The following is an 18,702-nucleotide window of genomic DNA, read 5'->3' as shown; positions in this document are numbered from 1 at the left end:
AACAAGTTCCCCATGTAATTTTCTTACTTGCTAAAGTCTGAAAACCACTGTAAGGGCATTTCAAGTAGAGGGGTGGCTAGCAGTAACTGGAGCCAGCTTTCTGGCATGGGCACACATTTGCTTAGATTCTGAAGCAGGGAAGGGTATATCCTGGAGTCAGAGTAGAAAGGAGGTTCAGACAAAGCCCTGGTGGTGGGACCGAACAAGATGCATCTGACAAAGAGCAAGCCGACTTGTTTGGCTGAGATGCATAGTTTGCTTAGAAGAGAAATTAGAAATGATGTGGTTAAATTTAGTCTGCGGTACTACTTTATGAAGCACTTTGAAATCTTGCCTGCAACACCGAATTCAAAAAGCAGTAGGGAATTACTAAAAATTCTTGAGTAGAAAAGTATCAGATAAAAACAGCCTTTCTGGTAACTTATTATTATAGTTAATAAATTGGGGAAAAAAAGAGCAAAAAGAAAGTGTGAGTGTACATTTGGATGACATTTTCAACTGTTGTAAAAATCCACTTCTCTAGTTACTGTGGACGAAGAATTGTGCACGTTGTACCTTCTAGTTTCTGGATGCGTGCAGCCCTGATATCAAGAAGGTGGACATACTGTTCCACTTTGAGTTCATAATCTTGCTGCAAATTTTCCATCTTCTGGGTCACTGCCTCAACTTCCATCTAAAAAAATAAAGATAACAAGTTTCAATACTCAGGATTTGTTCCATTTTCATCTGTTAAAGCAACTATGATTCAAGCATTTTTTAGATCCTGGGGATACTGGGAGCTATAACCTGTTGTTTCCTGACTTCAAAGAGCTTACAGTTTAGAAAATTATGCTTGGCAGTTTTCGTTAACCAGGAGTAAAACCCACAAAACTCTGGGTCCCTTTTAAGGAGTGGTGACCCATTTGTTAGAAGCTAATATAACAGGCGGCTGTGGCAGGACCAACTGCGGAGTGTGCCGGCGTTGGTGAATACGTCGCCATGATTCGTTCCCTAAAACCAGGCACTGAAAAAATTACTTGTTTTAGAACTCTTTAGTCAAGAGTATCTAGATATAAGGCTAAATTCCAGGCATGTGGTAACACATGATAATAGATTATAACAGACGCTAATACATGATACTGCTTTGAAATGTAAATCATCAGTAGAATATTATGGGAAACCTATCCTCCCAATTTAGTGTATTATATTACCTGATAATCTTTATTAATTTTATGTTGCATAATTAGCATGTTTCTCGTCTTTTCAAGTTCTTGCACTGTTTCTGCATGAGTTGCTTGCAGCTCTTTCATGGAGTGTTCTAGATCTTTATTAATTTTACTGTCTACTTTTTCTAAAAAAGAAAGGTCTCCATTTTTTTGTGATTTTTGAGCCTAAAACAAAAACATATTTTATTACCAAGAGTTTCTAAAATGTAACTGTGAATTAATATGGATATAGTAAGAAACAATCATTAATTGAAAACAGATATATTTCCATTTTCTGTTAGGAATAAAGCAGTCCTGATATAGAATACATATTTGGATAGACATTTGGAACAATTACAGAGAAATAAAAAAAAGTTTATTACTTCACGAAGTAAAAAAGAATCATGTACGTTTATTTCTATTCTTCATTTGATTAAAATCTATACCATGATGATCTAAAAGGAAAGAAATGTACTTTCTGTGTCTTCCTGTAAATAACAGAATATTCTAGAACTAGAAAATATCTTCTGGTGACATATATAATTCAATATTTTACTTAAGATAATAGGGTGCACCAAGGTCTCTTAGGACAGAAAACTGTTGGTTAGTTTTATAGTGGGGCATATAAAAGTAAAATGTTTGTTACAGTTGGGGAAAGTGCTTTAAATAAGAGTTTTTGAGGTCTACTTTAATGTAATTTTGATGTCACTATGAAATATGTATATGCTGTAACTAAATGTCACCTGACCACTTTTCCTGAATAATTCATTCTCCAAGTATAAAGGTTACAATAAGGGTCATCATTATGCTGAAACAGTTATATGTAGACATGAAATTCATGATGAAGTTTAGAAAGTTACCTTTATAAGCAGGAGAGCTTCACTCAATTCATCAGCATTAATATCACTCTCCTGCAAAAGACAGAATAAGTAAAAGCTCACAATGGAAAGTGCAAGAGACATTCCAACTATGTAGATTACCCTCATGGAACATAAACTGCAAGATACCACGAATTAATAAACTAAGTTATCTATTTGTATTCTTTTGCTTTGTGGTATAGTGTTTTCTTTACGTATGAAATATTTAGATAAAAATTTGGAGTTCGTTTCCTAAATGAGAAAATAGTTCACCTGGTTGTAAAACTTCATGCGGTTTTTAAGTTCATCAAGTTGTTGCTTTTGTTCCAGGTACTGTAACTGTAGTTCTCTATTTTCTTGAATGATCTTCTCATTTTGGTCTTAAAAATGAAGTCGACACAATTCGAAAGGTAAGTGAGAATGAGGTATAAGAACACATTTTAAATTGACTTAATTCATGATACACACCAAGCTCAATCTAGCATTGTTCTGGCCAGAGAGGAAATTGAGCTAGCACCTTAGACTAAGGCAGCAGGGGAATGAGGAACAAATGAACACTATCATGTGTCTACCATATGATTCACTTGCTTATCAAAAACTTAGGACTTAGTTTCACAGTATTAATATAAGGAAATTGTGGCCTCTGGAACTTCAAAGGAACATTCTATCTAAAATACCTATGAAAATATGTTTCTAAATCTATGATTTTTACTTACTTATTAAGGGTCCTGAAAGGCATGCAAAAAAAAATTTTCTCTTTTAGTTTTTTCTAATTGACTTCCTTTAGTTATCTTTTCCTAATTCAGCATAAAGTCTTTTTATTAAAACAAGATAATTTCTGATAATAACTCTGGAATTATGGAATTATAATCAACCCCATTTTTAATAAATCTTTTAAGAGAGGAGAAATGGATTCTCAACCAGTGCATGGTAGTATCAATAATAATTCATGTGTGTTCTTTATTCACAGAGTTCACACTATTAGTTAGGAATGGAGATAGGTTACGTTTGCCTATGTGCTCATTTGCCATGACCCACAAGCAGGCGTATAGGGTAGAACTACAGAAGACGGCAAATCCATAGAGAGACTAATTTTTCACTCTCTGCATTAAACATGCTTAACTTAAAAAAAAGAAAGCATAATAGCTAGCTAACAAATCTACTCTTTAGTCCTATGTTCTTAAGTGTACTTCTTTACTAGAGTTCGTTGTGGTGGTCAAGTATTCTCCTTTGTGGGCTCCCTGTGGACTGACTCTAAACCGTGATATCCAAAGTGTCTCTACTAATTTCATCCTGCTCACAAAGATTTATGATCATCATTCCTTTTCTTAAAAAAAGGGAAACCAACATATTTGCCAAGAATTCTTTACATGAATACATTTGCACACTGACTGCATTTTATACAAAAATATGTTTCGGACTTTTATAAAGCTTTGTGTTCCCAAGCCATAAATGCTATATACAAGTAAAAACTGTAAATTACACAGTTAAGAAGAAATGAACTAAATTTGAATATTTTTAATATAACATACTTCTGGCAAACTAAAAAGTAAAAAAAAAAAAAAAGTTACCCTAGGGTATGTAGAGCCATTTTAATATCAAATATATAAATATTTTTCTTATTGATAAGAGGTTAGAAGGTTATACTAGAGTACAAATTACTAATATTCAGTGAAATAAATGAAAGAATTTCCAAATGTGAACAATACTTGGAAATATTTAAGGTAAAGATCAAACATTTATCTCTATACTAAGAATTAGGATTAATAATAAATATGAATTCTTATGAGATAAATTTGCTTTTTTGGTTAGAGAGTAGAGTAAGAATGTGGAACCCTTTATTTGATGTTGATTAGGTTAAAACAACATCCAGCTAGAATGACTAGGTAACAAAAAAGGAGGTAAATGTAGTCAGCAAGAAGTAAAACCAAGGTCCTGAGGATAATGTAATTTCCTTCTCTGGCTAGTGAAACTTTTAGGGGTTCTGAGGGGAACCAAAAGTGTAAGGACATGACCATTCCATCTTCATCCAGATGCAGTGTATATTATTCCTATGCTGTCTTCTATTCTTTCAATTTTTCAGAGCAGGGTCCTGAGAATAATACGCTACTGGCATAAATAAACTTACTCAAATATTTCTTCCTTTTCTGATTTTTCGTTCAACAACTATGTTCCCACTTACCTGGTATTTTTAAAACCAGGGCTTTATTAGTGGGAAAATAACTTATTAGTGGGAGAAGATATTACTGAGCACCAGTAACTTTCTCTCTACTGAATTTTATGTAGAATTCTCTACTATATTCTTCCTTTCTTAAACTGTTTACTGGGGATGTCACTCCTGGGACTTTAAAACGTATGGAGACATTATAGTTCAAAGAGGAAATAGACTTGCTGAATTATAATATGAAAAATCAAAGCACCCTGTACAAGATGAAAAATAACCTCTTTACCTATGATTTGACAAAAAGCAGGTTAAGCTAAACAGCATTTTATTCAAATGAGATAACATTTCACTCTTTTAAAATTATGTTCTTCAAGCACACCATTAATAAGCAGAGTGCAGAGAACAATTCAACTAAACAATTTTCAGAGCTCCTTTGTGCTAATATCTTCAGCTGTGATCAATATAACCATATGCATTATGCTGAATTATGCATTTCAGCTAAAGATAGAAAGGAACTTTCAAAAGCAGGCCCTTAAACACATGCAGTTAATTTAAGCATTAACCAAATGCAAACTGCATTTACATATCCTTCCCCCACATATTCGCACAATCTGAAACTAATTTGTACCTTGAATAAAGAGGTGAGTATTCTCTAAAAATAATTTGCCAGTTAGATGAATGACTACAAGAAGCCAGGGAAACATCTTCTGGCAGAGAACACTTGATACATGAAAAGGTAAATGTGTGAAGAGACTTCAAAGTAAAATTAAACAATTTTGAAATCTGTAATACAAAAAAGCAACTTTCTAAATATTAAAAGATTTCCTTAAATAGACAACTTCAATTTTTTGTTTAGTATTTTCCTGGAAAAAATTGTTTAAAGGCTGTATTATTTTTCTTATAATCTATTTTAACATTTTCACAAAGAAACAAAAACTGAAATTATTAGACCTGTAAATTTCAGGTATGCAAGCAAAAATAACTAAAATAATAGTTGCATTAAAAAGAAAGATTCAGTTCTAGCAATTTTTCTTAAGAAAATAATCAGATAAATGTGTAAAGATTTGTGTAGAAAGATGTTCAGGGTACTTAAAAAAGCTGAAGCTATTTAAAAATTCAACAATAGAAGACTTAAACAAACAATCTATGGTACATCCTCACACTGGAAAACTATGACAGCCATTATAAATGATGATGATGCGGATTTATATTTATACTGAAGGAACGATTTCATAATACAGCAAATAAAAAAGCACATTATAAAACTGTATGTATACATATAGAAACAACTCTGGAAGGACATATATAAAAATATTAATAGTGATTACGTTGAGGGCTGTGGGACTGAAAAGAACCCCCAGACTTAATCCAACAGTAATAAACAGGTTTTAAAAGACCACCAAGATTCTATCCTCTTAAGAGTTTCTTACCAGAGACCAATTCAAATGTGTAAAGATAAGAGTTTTGGAATTTTTGATATCTAGGGAAGTACAGAAAGCACGGGAACAAGAAAGGTTTATTTCATTTCTCTTTCCTTAAGAAAGAAAAGAGAGAGGAAATACAGAGCCCTTCCACTTCGGTGGAAGAATTTATTGAGCAACTACTAAACAAAGCACTCTGTTAGGTATTCAACACTACATATTAAAGTTAGGAACTAAGAATCTTTGACATAAAAACTTTAAAATATCCACCCAGTCAGAAATCATATCATTTTATTCTACTCTCAGTCTTCTGGAGAAAATTTCATAAACTGTCTGTCATCATTTAAACCACTTGGTAAATAAATACTACACACATATTTCATTGAAATTAAGACCCCATTGATTATAAGTTGTGTTCCAATTTCAGACTTCTTAAAATGTTAAAAAAAAGTTACACCATAATTTAAAAAATGTTATCACCTATAAGATGCTTCCCAATTTCAGAGATATTAAAATGGGAAAAAAAATCTTCTTAGAGTTAACGAAATATGGCATTGTGATCTAAATCAATATAGAGAGTACTGACTAGATATGTAATTGTTTTTTTAACTGAGTCTGCATTAAACTTTTAAATGTTCTCATGCAACTGAATTGCAAGTGTTCAAAAGGAGCAACCTTATTATCACATCGCTGGGTTTACCTACTGGCTGAGCAAACAGATGCAACACTTGGAGCAATTAATTCACTTCCCTGATTGTGCATTTGTGTGTATATGTGTGTAAAATATAGTAGAGCAGACATCTACTTTAATTATATAATTATTTTACTTCTGTGAGACAAGAAAGGTGAGATCTGGGACTCATAACATGTAACTTATTAATGATTATTATTTTAGCAGGGACATCTTGACAAGGCTTCTTTATTTAAGTTCTCTGTCACAGAGCAGAATTAGCCATCTCACTATCAGATCAAAAACAGCCAAGCAAGACTTCTGCCGTCCTCGGCTGTCTTACACTGCCTTTTTTTTTCCTCCACTGCACCTGCCACCACCTGGTGTATCACATATTTATTTAATTACTGTCAGTTTCTCCCTCTTGAATTTATGCTGCATGAGGACCAGGTCTTTGTTTTATTCATTGCTGTATCCCCAGAACTTAGAATAGTGCCTAGCACATACTGGTGCTTAATAAACACTTGTTGACTCTTGAATAAATTCAGGAAAATTAAACAAATTAAAGACAACCTGAACAAGAGTAACTCTGAGAAAAAAATAATTCCTTTGGCATATACGCTAAGCTGAGTAAAGGGAAATTTTGAGCAATCAATAAACGCATAAAAGTGGATGACTGTTAATATAGGCTGTGTCCCTAGTACGCAGCAAGGTGCCTGGCAAAACGGCAGGCACTGCAATAAGTACTTATCAAGTCAGTGAATAACAATGAATAACACGCATGTCTGAAACGAGTAAGTCAGTAGTCATTTTATATGTACCTCTTTCAGTTTTTAATCTGTCAAGGATTTCAGTTTTGTCTGTTAAATCGGATTTTAAGGCAGTCTCGAGTTGAGCAATCTGTACTTTCAGCTGCTGTTCCTTTAACTTCCATTGCTCTTCATGGGCAGCACTGAAGGCACTGCAAAACACACGTGACAGGCAAGGAGAGCTTGGAAATCAGCTTCAACCGAAAATAATAAAGAGTAAAGCTTTTAGTGGCACAGAGACCACTGTCATCATGTCTTAGGAATTAAGTAAACATATGCTGGTCTGCTGCTGTTGAAACCAAGGCGCCTTTCTCAGGCTGCGGTTAGGCAACATGAAAGAGTTTGTGGGATGAGCAAAGGAACTGGCCTTAATTTAGAGCTCTAAAGTCAGAGAAGTTGGCAGTGTGCAGCTTTTGTGGGACTAGTAAAGGAATTCAGATACTGTACATACTCCAGAGGAATCCACAGTTCCAAACCTCAGCAGCAGACATCGGACAAAACCATTCTCTACCACGAATAAACCCTAATACAGAGAAAAGGGACTCCCCACCTGATCTTTAAATCCAGAATTTGAAACTTTTAAAGAGTCTGTGATAATAGCATATTTACAAAATACTGGCCACAAAATGATAGCATTTTGAATTATTAGACGGTGATTCTGATATTAAGAAGCAATGATCATGCAGTTTTTGTCCTAAAAAGCAAACAGCAATAGGCTAAGAACAAACGGTTTTACTCATAATGCATGACTGGGGTGAAAACCCAGTAAGAACACCTTGATAAGAATGACGTAGATAGAATTATTATTCCTCAATAAAAGTGTAGCAGTTTAAACTATCATGAAAATCTACTAATGATCAGCCCCAGGATTTTGGAAGAATCAGCTGAAAAATAACTAAATGGTACGCAGAAGCTATACAGTAAACATTCATTTAGGCCAGTGGTTCCCAAATGCTGGCCTACGTGAAACACTGGTGCTAGGTTAAAAATGCAGATTCTGGGGCCCAGGGATTCATAGTTTTCCCCAGGTGATAGCCAGGTTTTGGAAAAACTGATCTTGATCTGTATTTCAGCAGAAAACTATTATCTGTGAAGCTTGATATGACTGAATAATTATCAGCAGCTTTGACCCTTCTACTTATTTTAAACCCAGTAAAGGAACCAGAAATTTACAAAATCTGGTTTTGTACTGATGATGAAGTAAATGGAAAAGAAACTTCTTATTGAAAATTGCCCTTAATGTTGCTCCCAGCTAGTCTGAGGTTTTAGTCCAAAAGAGATACTTTTCTGGGAGGCATAGCTTTCAAAAGAACAAAAAACTGTATATTTATTTTACAGTCTGAATGTTTCTATTGCATTTAAAATAACATGACCTTAAAAATAAATGGAATTCTAGAAGTTTCTCTAAATATGACATCTGTTTCTTCAATCAGTGTTCTCATTTCATGTATGGAACCTTAAAAAAATACATGGATCTGGTATACCAATGTTTTAAGTTAATTTTATCAAAGGTAGAGTTACCTAGGTTTAAATGAAATCCAAATATGTACTTTAAATACTAAAGTAAAGAATATTCCCTTACATTTTCATTTTTTGGTAAAGAACAAATATATTGCAAAGTATATATACCAAACACATACACATGTATATATACATGTGAGTGTGTATGTGTGTATGCATGTGTGTGTGTGTCTCTTATTATTAAAAGTATGTACTACCCGGAAAAAAAATTAGCATGATGAAATAGGCACAACCATACATTATATCAGCCGCTAAAAATTAGAAACAGTAGTGTTCCAACAGCATTAGTACCAGCAAAAAAGATCACCAACAGTTAATCTGGCAGAAACATCAGAAGCTGTATGTGTTTAAATTAAGAACAATTTAGCAGCCTGGTTTTTCCAAACCCACAAAATACTAGTGTAAATCAGCATAAGTCACTCTGAATTTAGTCCACTGCTATCTTCCCTCTAAATTTAGGATTACATTCCACTGGAGTTTCATGAGGAATTCCTTTTGAATTTACTGTATTCCTCTATGCTTGGAGCCATCTGTGTAACTATAAATGGTAAACCACATCTGGCTCCATTTTCTTTGTAGAGGCTGTGTACATGATTAAATCTGCATATGAGAACAGTCTTTGAGAACCTTTTATTCATGAAAATGTTTCTGTACATTGCCTACAGTGACAACTGAGGAGGGGATCATAGTTGGTCTTTGGGCACATTTCATTGTTACATTATGTTGCTGGAGTGATAAAATATCAATCTGCAGTGGAATGCCCATTGGTTCCTGTGGTCATTGGCATATCCATTGGCAGTCATGGGTCAGCATACTGTAAATACACACCCTCGATCAACAACGTGATAAGATAAAAAAAAGAGTTGAAGAATTCATCTCCACCCTAAGGTCTTTTTTCTTACAGAAAGAATTCCTTTTATTCCAATGTTCAAGGGTATCCTAATGTGAGAGATAGGGAAGAATAAGCTCTAATCATCCATAAAGAAATCCATAGGTACCTTAGTTAGGCCTAGTGGAAATTAAATGCATATTAACATGGGGATATTTCACTTACTAAAGGAAAAACGATGCCCCAAATGTACTCAGTTTGATTTCTGGGAAGCACAAAGTGCTCACTTAGGATCATATGAGCTTTCATGTCTCCTAGAATATTCTAGGGGACAGGTGTTCGCGTTACAGCAGCGGTCCCCAACCTTTTTGGCATCAGGGACTGGTTTCGTGGAAGACAATTTTTCCACAGACAGGGGTTGGGGGGTGGATGGTTCAGGTGGAAATGTGAGCGATGGGGAACTGCAGATGAAGATTCACTCACTCCTGCCGCTCACCTCCCGCTGTGCGGCCTGGTTCCTAACACGGGGTTGGGGACCCCTGCTTTACAGAAATGGAGCACAGAGAGTCTATGGGTGGTCAGCAGTGCTCCCTTAAATTTTGGATATTAGATGGCTATCACATTGTAAAAACCTGAATCATCCAATTCTTAAAACAGTTAATATCATCTTCAAAAACTGGACCAACTCTTCTTTTAAATAGTTATTAGGTTAGTGTCTCTCAGGGAGTTAATAACTTAAAATCACCTTTAACAAGAGTCTCTGGATTCAAACTCAAATTGACTGAATCTGAACTGGATGGTATTGGGGGATGGGGAGGAGGGAAGGCGGGGAGGTTTCACAGGGTTGGTGAAACCTCCATTTTACTGTTTTCCAGGTTACTGATATACATTATAGTTGAAGGACTATTGCATTCATCAGCTATATCACCCTAAAACTATATACTAACTTCAAAAATGAGATCCAGCTGTACTATATTATAGTATAGAATTTCTCTCTGACCAAATAGAAAGACTTAATTGCAAAAATTTTATTCTGAGTTTTTGAAATGAACATTTCTTAAAGTTATACTTATTTCTTGGCATAGTATCAAACATGCTATAACGTATTAAAAAAGGCTCATACCAAATACTAAGATGAAGATTTTACCTTACCAGATGATTCTCTAATATGTCATATGTCAAACAATAAACACAGTAAAAATATCATTTGAAAAAGGAAGATGAGAATGCAATCTGCACATCACATTTTTCTCCTGAAAACTAGCCAATTTTGAATAACAAACAAATGCTCTCCTTTTAAAAACATGCTATCACTATGACTAACCAAACAGGGAATATATGTAGTTTGTGACGAGCATTAGTTACTGGCAATGATGAATAACACTGCCATGAAATACAAGAGCTGTAAAGAATCTTGGGGAGGATGTTGATTTTTGTAGAGTTTTTCCAACTATGCTTCTGAAAACACATTATATATTTTAAAAACTGTATTAGAGAATTTTACAGCTCTATTTACTATCACATATGCTTGCCGGGTTTTGTACCTAAGTGACATTTTTTTTGACACAAATGTTTTGACACTCATTATACACATTTACTTCTATATACCTCACACAAAATTAAAGTGTAAGCAGCATGATGAAGTCTGTTTTTAATGTGACAGGAAAAAAAAGGTTGCTCAAACGCAAAACATTAAAAATAAAAACGCTTCAAAGTCAGATTTACACTCTTAGATCATCTTCTAATATGGAAAGGTAGTTTCATGGTGATAAACTAAATATGAGAAAAACATGTCTTTCTTAAAATTTCATTTATGCATTATTCCCAACTAACTTTAATGTTTTTTATTACAAGAAAGTACTTTCAGTAAATCCTCAAATTGAGGGGAAGTAGAAAATGTGTAAGTAATGACCAAATGGCACTTATATTCATGTATTAAGACCATGTTAAATTACTTGAAATTACAAGATGTTAAGATAAATATAAATCAATAAAAATTTCTAAATGTGTGACAGTCCTGTTATTCCATGAATGTTTCCCTTTGCATATACAATTTTCCATTGCAATTAAAATCAGAGATAGGCACAGAGAAAGAAAAATTCAAGTTTTAGAGTCAAAAGAAATGGGTTTTAGTCCTGTACTGGAGTCTCAGCAATGTTGTGTGACTCTGTACAAGTCTCTTAATTTTTCTTGAGTCTCAATTCCCTCATTTATAAGACATGGGGATAACATTATTTTCTCTGCCATATAATATGGTGGTGGTGTGATCTCTCCATATAATGAAATTTTAAAATTTCAAACATACAACTACTAACTACTTAGGTATATATCACTATAAACCTATGCATTGTTCTATAGAGACAGAAATACCATAAAATAGGAGGTATAATAAATGCTTTAGGTAAAATTAATCAGGGCTGATGAGAGTGGGACCAGAACAAAGCACTGAGGCCAAATGATCTGGGAGGGGGCGTAAGGCAAATTCCACATAAAGCTGTTTAGCCAGTCTATCCTTGCTGGAGAGCCCAAGACGTTACTTTAACTGAGGTCTCAAACCGCTATTGGTAACCCTTAATATAATGAGCCCCTGTGCAAATATAATCAACACTAGTATAAGCAACATACATGATACATACCTCTGGAATGATGCGTAACATTAATTTAGTTATCTTTTCAACGTAAATCAAAATAAAGGCCTCTCCCTACATTCTTCGGTATAATTGGTTTAATTCATAAAATGTAAATTTAGTTTGCAAAACATATCAAACATAAAACATAGTTAAAAAGTTAAAGATATAACTCTAGATCAGATGGCTATTTTCTGATGTTTCCGAATATGATCAGTTAGAAGCAACTGTTGAATATCAGCTCTAACATATATATTTCAATATATATAAAATTTACTTTCATGTAAACCTGTATTTATCATTTATCAGTATCATACACTGAAAAGACTTAAAAATACACACACATCTGTATCATTTAAGTAAACTTAGCTGTAGAGTAGAATTCTGTTTCTAACATTACCAGAAGGGATTAATTTTTAAAATACCATAATTATGAAGCAGATAAAAAAAGAAAAGTAAAGCAGCTCTTTAAAATTCATCTTAAGATAAAGATGCGTGTGTTTTTTGTTTTAAGAAATAGAAAAAATTGTAAGCGAATACCTTTGCTTTCCACCAACAGAATCACGCGAAGCTAATAGGCTGGGTAGCCCAGCAGAAGAAACAAGGGCTTGGAGAGACCAAAAGAGGTTCAAATACAATCTCTACTACTTCCCAGCTTTATGAACATAGGCAAATTTACTTAATTCTGTTTTATTTTCATTGTCTGCAAAATGGGCATTAATAATACCTACATTTCCAAGTTGTTGTGATGAATTTATAACGATGTATGCAGAGTATTTAGCATAGTGCCTGCTAGCTTACAGTTTGCATTCAATAAATGATAGCAGTTGTTACTGACAACAAAGTGATATGGTTTTCTTAGTAACAGACTGCTGCTCAGGTTAAAGAACTTATTACCAATCTCTTAAAAAAGCTTATTTTTCTTTTATAACATATATAGATTTCTTGCAATCATCTGTTGCTAATTCTTTAATCAATATTAGGTATTCTGATATCCAATGTTTTGACAGAAAAGATCTCAAACAAGAGGAGAGAACATATGGAATCATGATTTACCTGTTATAAAGTTTATCATAGTTTTCCTTTAAAAGTTCCCGTTCCTTTTCTAAATCATTAATTCTATCCTGCAGCTGAAATGAAAAGAAAATTACACATTAGGTATATAAAACCACGTGGGGATTAAAAAAAACATGTGAGGAGGCTAACATGTCTTGATTTCTAAATTGCAGCTGTGAACTAGTCCACTTATATCGTCTGTATTTAATTTAGCATTGTTTTTCTTCCAAGTTGTTAAGTAAACATGAAATTAATATTTCTGTTTTAATTTAGTAGGAACGTATGCACTGCTTTATGGCAACATGTACCAAAATTCAATAAAGAATGTGTTAAAAGCTTGCTATTAAGTTTGGGGAAACATAATATTTTTTACTGTCTTCTGCGATGAATTCCATCATTATATTCATTTTGTTAATTTCCAGTTGGCCCCCCAAAATAAAAGGATTAACTTTTCTTTTGGTTCGTGGTTCAAACAACTTGTGTCAATCACTATTTACTCTGAAAACACAATTTCTCATGTTACTTGGAATTTACAAAGAGCCAGTAGTACATCTTTCAAATGAATGAACAAATAAAATCGTATACCTTGTTTTATCCCAATGAATAATATTTTTAGAAATAAACTCAGGGTAATAATTACATCTTGATAACTAAAATGTAGCTTTTTGTATTTATTTCTAGTATTTAAGTTTCATTCACCAGTATATTTTGTCGTTACAACCTTTTCCCATGGATCAGAGTACTCTTAAAATTCATTCTCTTCTCAAAATTCTTTTGTCGCTAGTGTGAGACACTGTAAAAGATTCTTCCAAGATGAGAACAGAATGTAGACATCTTATTTCATTTCCATTCTGTTTAAGGACAAGTTTAACAGACTGCAGAAAAAGACTGCGCTAGCTGGGAAACATGAGAAGCAACATGAATAGGAAGATGAGTTTTGAAACAACTTCCTAGAAAACAAAATTCTCAAAACTGCTGATGTTGGAGGGCAGAACATCCTTCTCCTTAGAGACAGATCTATTCCTATAATTGTTCTGACATCTCAAATGACTAATAAGCTGTTAAGGCTGAGAAAGTTAAGTTCCTCAGGTAACCTGGCATTTGTTCGTTTAAAAATGTTATGGTTTGCTGTCTCCTCAAGGATCCTTAATCCTTTAGAAAAATAGTGGATCTCAGCACATTTGCGAGTATTTTTAAGTACCGATTTGCCATGCACATAATATATTGACTATATTTTGCTGTGCTCAAAGTGCCATGCATGTAGTTTAGGATTTTTAAGTCAATATAATATTTAAAATGTCTCTATTTTACTTTTTCAAAATAGTTACAGAGAAGTGTTAATGCAAAGGAATGGCTAAACTTTTGGGGAGCTTACCTCTTCTATTCTTCTTTCAGAAAATGTCATGGAACGTAACTGCTTCTCAAGAGTGCAGCATTTTAAACGCTGCTCTTTAAGCTGCGTGTTTAGCTCATCTCCATTTGCCATCAAGGCATCATGGCTGATCCGGAGAGTTTTTTGCTTCTAAAAAACAAAACGAAAATCCTTTCAAAACTATTTTTGGATTCTGCTTTGAATGAATGATCACCATTCCATAAATGAGTTTACTTCTGAAGTCCATGTTATAGTGTTTATTCCTTATCTCACAAACAATGTATATATGCTACTATATTAATGTGCCATTATACAGTGTATAATGTCTCCATAAAGGATACTCTTGGCCATGTGTATCATGAGGAAGAAAATATTTTAGCAGAGTCACACAATGTAGGCTGTTTTTGTCCTTTATTTTATTTCCTCCTAGTTTTCTGACTTGTTGATAGTGACCAGTGAGTAAATTAGTTTTAGTAAGTAATTATTTTTTCTTTTTGCTGTGGTTACAGTGGTCGGACATGCTGTCTAAAAATGCTGCTGCATGGGTTAAAAATAAATGCTGACCACAGATATTCAAACTGAAAAGATCTGTCACCACACCATATAAATAGCCTTGGAAGGTTAGCTTCTAATTGTAATACAATTAAGAATTTCAATTCAGTAAAATAGTTACTGAAGTCTTCTTAATTTTCAAAATTGACCTATTTATGAATATGTTTTAAATTCAATTTTACATAATTACACTAAAGTCTTTTCATAGAGTCCATATGACCATAACATGTAATGCCTTATCTGCTAATTAAAATCATTAAATTTCTATTGAAGTTCTTCAATTGTTTAAAAGAAACATGGCTATTGAGCTACTTGAGTCCAATTTTTGTTAATCTTGCTTATAATCACAGAACAGTGTCTTTAACCAGCTTTCTCTGTGCTTCATATCTCGCTGAAGCTGTTGGCCTGAACCTCTCAAATCTCTACCCAAAAGAGGTACCTGTGCTATCAAAGATGCTTGATATTCATGGTATTTAAACAAATACCTGGAGTCACTGTTAAATGGAAATCAAAACAGTCAAAGTGATAAAAGAATGCAAGATCACTTTTTAATTCCTTTCTTAATGCTGCCTTTTAGAGATGGCTTTCAGCTACATGTATTTTTAATCTCCCTCTTCCATCCATCTGCAGATAGTGTTATCAATCCCACTCTCTAATTAATTTCTCTTTCATACACCCGTCATATTTATATGGAAGGCAGTGTATTACTTGACATTAAGGAGGTACCTGTAGGATGGACAACATGACCCAGAGTATGGTTGAAAAATATTTATCTAATTCAATAGTGAATTTAGGCTTCAGATGACCCGCTTTGCATCAATTTACTGCTTTCCTTGTTTCAGTACTTCAAAGAAAGTACTGCTTAATATGAATTCTGCTCATCTGGAATGTTTTGGAGTTCATTAATTCCAGAACCTATGTTAATTATGCAGTGCCAATAAACAGGAGTCCTCTGATGGTACATTCCTGTGCGGCCACAGTCCTTGGTAAAACAACCATGGGGATAAGAGTCTCAAGTACTGTCAACCGAAAGGTTAGGATTTAAAATAAATACACTGACAGTTGACATGAGGGGTATCCAAGTATTTTCTGATACTGGTAGTGACAAAACAAAACAAAACACCACATATCAAAAAAGATTTAACAAAACTTGATTATTAATCTATTCTTAACATTGATCTATCTTGGATATTTCAAAATGCTTAGAACTGAAGATATATGCAAATACATCTAAACCTTCAGTGTTATGTGCCCATATGATTCCAGATAAAAGGAGTTAAAAATAAATTTTCTTGACCTGAGATGCTTTATGATAAATGTGTTTATTATTTTAAGATGACACAGATATTTATAGAAAGTCCAAGCAGTTAGTTATTTCTTTAGTTATTAAGTTATAAATAGCTAACCATACAGGAAGTGAAATTATAGACACTTGAGAATAAAAAGAGCAATCTTTAAAAACTACTTTTTAGTGTTACGACCATTCTACTTAAAAAAAAAGTTGAACACTATTTTCGAACCTTTGTATCTATGTATCACCATAATAAAATAAATTATCACGGTACCTCTTGAAGCTGAATAAATTTTCCTTCCATTACTGAAAGAGCATTGCTTTTCTCCACTAGCTGCTTATGAAGCTTAATCATTTCTACGTTGTCCCGAATGTTTGACCTTCAATGATGTATTTAAGAAAAAGAGAGAGAATAAAAAATGCAAGACAAAAGGAAAAAAATCTGTGGTGGGACTACAATTTTTCATTGAATGTTACATAGAAAAAAATTTACACACTTGCATATCAGTCACTGAGGTTTTTAGTTTATTATACACTTAGGATAGACTTATTATTTAAAACCAACCAGTAGTCATTCTTGAACTTTGATAAATGCACAGACTCTCAGAGTTTGAAGGGAGCCCCAAATTTGACGACTTTTGTCACTTCTACAATGACTGATAATATAAATTTAATATCATTTTATAGTGTCCTTAAACTCGGTACAGAGGACATCAGTCTTTAGCACAGCCATTGTTCCACCACCAAACTTCAGACTTATTTGAAGGAGGACTATCATACTATTTTTCACTAAATGAAAAATATGCCATACAGCCACTCATCTTCCCACCACTCCCTCGAAACAAATGGTATCATAAGATTACCATTTATTGGAGTTTCCTCCTGAAGTTCAGACTTTTCAAAATATTTCCAGAAAAAGTGACTTAGCATTTTATACTAATAATGCCCAAAGCTGGCATTTAAATATGTTGCAGATGTGCCTTTAGCTGTAAGAGATCATTTAACGTCCACAGGGTATATAGAAACTCTATATGCTGCAATACTAGTTTGTATTTTTCCTACTGAGATTAAAGCAAATGTACAATTTAACAGGAAGATCTTGTTAAAGGTTAATCATAGATCTAAATGAATACCTGTTTTCAAAAGGCATTTATTTTCCTGACAGAGAAAGATTCCTTAATTTAATACGTTTTACATTCAAAAGTATTTTAAAAATTGTGAAGCTTGGTTTTAGACTTCATTTTCTAAGAAAAATAAACATAAAAATTTTAAGTTCAGAAAATTATTTCAGTATTTAAAGTAAGTAATTTTACTTCCAAAACTTATCTAGTATACACATATTGGAAAAATTGTCACAACGCCCTACTGGAACCAGAAAATGGACTACAAAGCTCACACATCTGTAAACCAGCTGAGGACCTGAAATACTTAATTTTCCTCTTTGATATTTGAAAGTTCATTGTATTTTGGCATCGAACAGTTAGTTGTCCTCACACAGAAGATAAACAAGTCCAAGAACCTGGATCTTGCCCAGGTACAGTCTTAACACAATGTTAAAATAATTATGTGTCTAAAACATGTTATCTAGTAGTACTGAGCACACATTCAACAGTACACTCACCAATATTCCCCTCAGTATTATTTTTACTCACTAAGAAAAAAAAATAATAAGATGAAGGGAAAATATATTTTGAATAGATCTCAAGAAAATATTCATATTTTTTCATATTTATTAGTCAAAATAGAACTTACCTGTTTTCCCCAGAATTACTTGGTTTGACTGCTTAACAGTGAGTGACATTTATTGATACAGAAGGATAGAATACTATTCAAGTAATTTCAAACCTCTTCTTACGTTTTCAGCTGTACCTGATATTTTATTTTACTTGTTTTTAAGCATGTTAATATTTTCAAAAAGATATATACATGAGATATGTTTGAATAGTAACTATTACTTGATGACATTAACAAAAAATTAAGCCCAACAAGCCTTTCAGTCACATAGGGTCAAAGAAACAGCAGGTTTTAATTTTTAATTTTCTTTGTAAGGCAAAGGCCAGTAAGTTGCAAAAACTTTCAGTGGTCTAATTGGTGGATGCTTTCTTGAATATTTTTCTAAAGTCCTCGGAGTTTAAACTTTTCAGAATATTGACTTAGTATTTTATACTAATGATGCCCAAAGAGTGGGCACAGATACAACAGACGTAGTATTTATAAAAGAGCAATAACAATGCAGTACTTTAAATAAAAAGTCAGTTCGCTAGAGAGTACACCTATTTGGGGATGACACAACACCTGCAAGTCTTTAACAATTACTTTAAAGTGTCGGTTTTAGGGCTTCTATACATA

At 33.4% G+C, this 18,702-nt stretch overlaps 1 protein-coding gene across 3 annotated transcripts in view; it reads right to left on the bottom strand.

Annotated features, from left to right (window-relative positions):
• Positions 1-18,702, bottom strand: part of RPGRIP1L (RPGRIP1 like) — a 100,267-nt gene that overhangs the window by 57,849 nt on the left and 23,716 nt on the right. For all 3 annotated transcript variants that reach the window (XM_007459458.1, XM_007459459.1, XM_007459457.1), the window contains exons 7-14: positions 16,628-16,733; positions 14,514-14,660; positions 13,139-13,212; positions 7,118-7,257; positions 2,315-2,421; positions 2,045-2,095; positions 1,191-1,370; positions 556-673 (exon numbers count right to left, since the gene is read on the bottom strand). In XM_007459458.1, coding sequence (XP_007459520.1) covers positions 556-673; positions 1,191-1,370; positions 2,045-2,095; positions 2,315-2,421; positions 7,118-7,257; positions 13,139-13,212; positions 14,514-14,660; positions 16,628-16,733 — 923 coding nt within the window. The remainder of the gene's footprint in view (positions 1-555; positions 674-1,190; positions 1,371-2,044; positions 2,096-2,314; positions 2,422-7,117; positions 7,258-13,138; positions 13,213-14,513; positions 14,661-16,627; positions 16,734-18,702) is intronic.

Source organism: Lipotes vexillifer, unplaced genomic scaffold (genome assembly GCF_000442215.2).
Source record: "Lipotes vexillifer unplaced genomic scaffold, Lipotes_vexillifer_v1.1 scaffold342, whole genome shotgun sequence".
In the NCBI taxonomy this organism is placed as follows: domain Eukaryota; kingdom Metazoa; phylum Chordata; class Mammalia; order Artiodactyla; family Lipotidae; genus Lipotes; species Lipotes vexillifer.
This window is presented reverse-complemented; position numbering and strand designations above follow the sequence as displayed.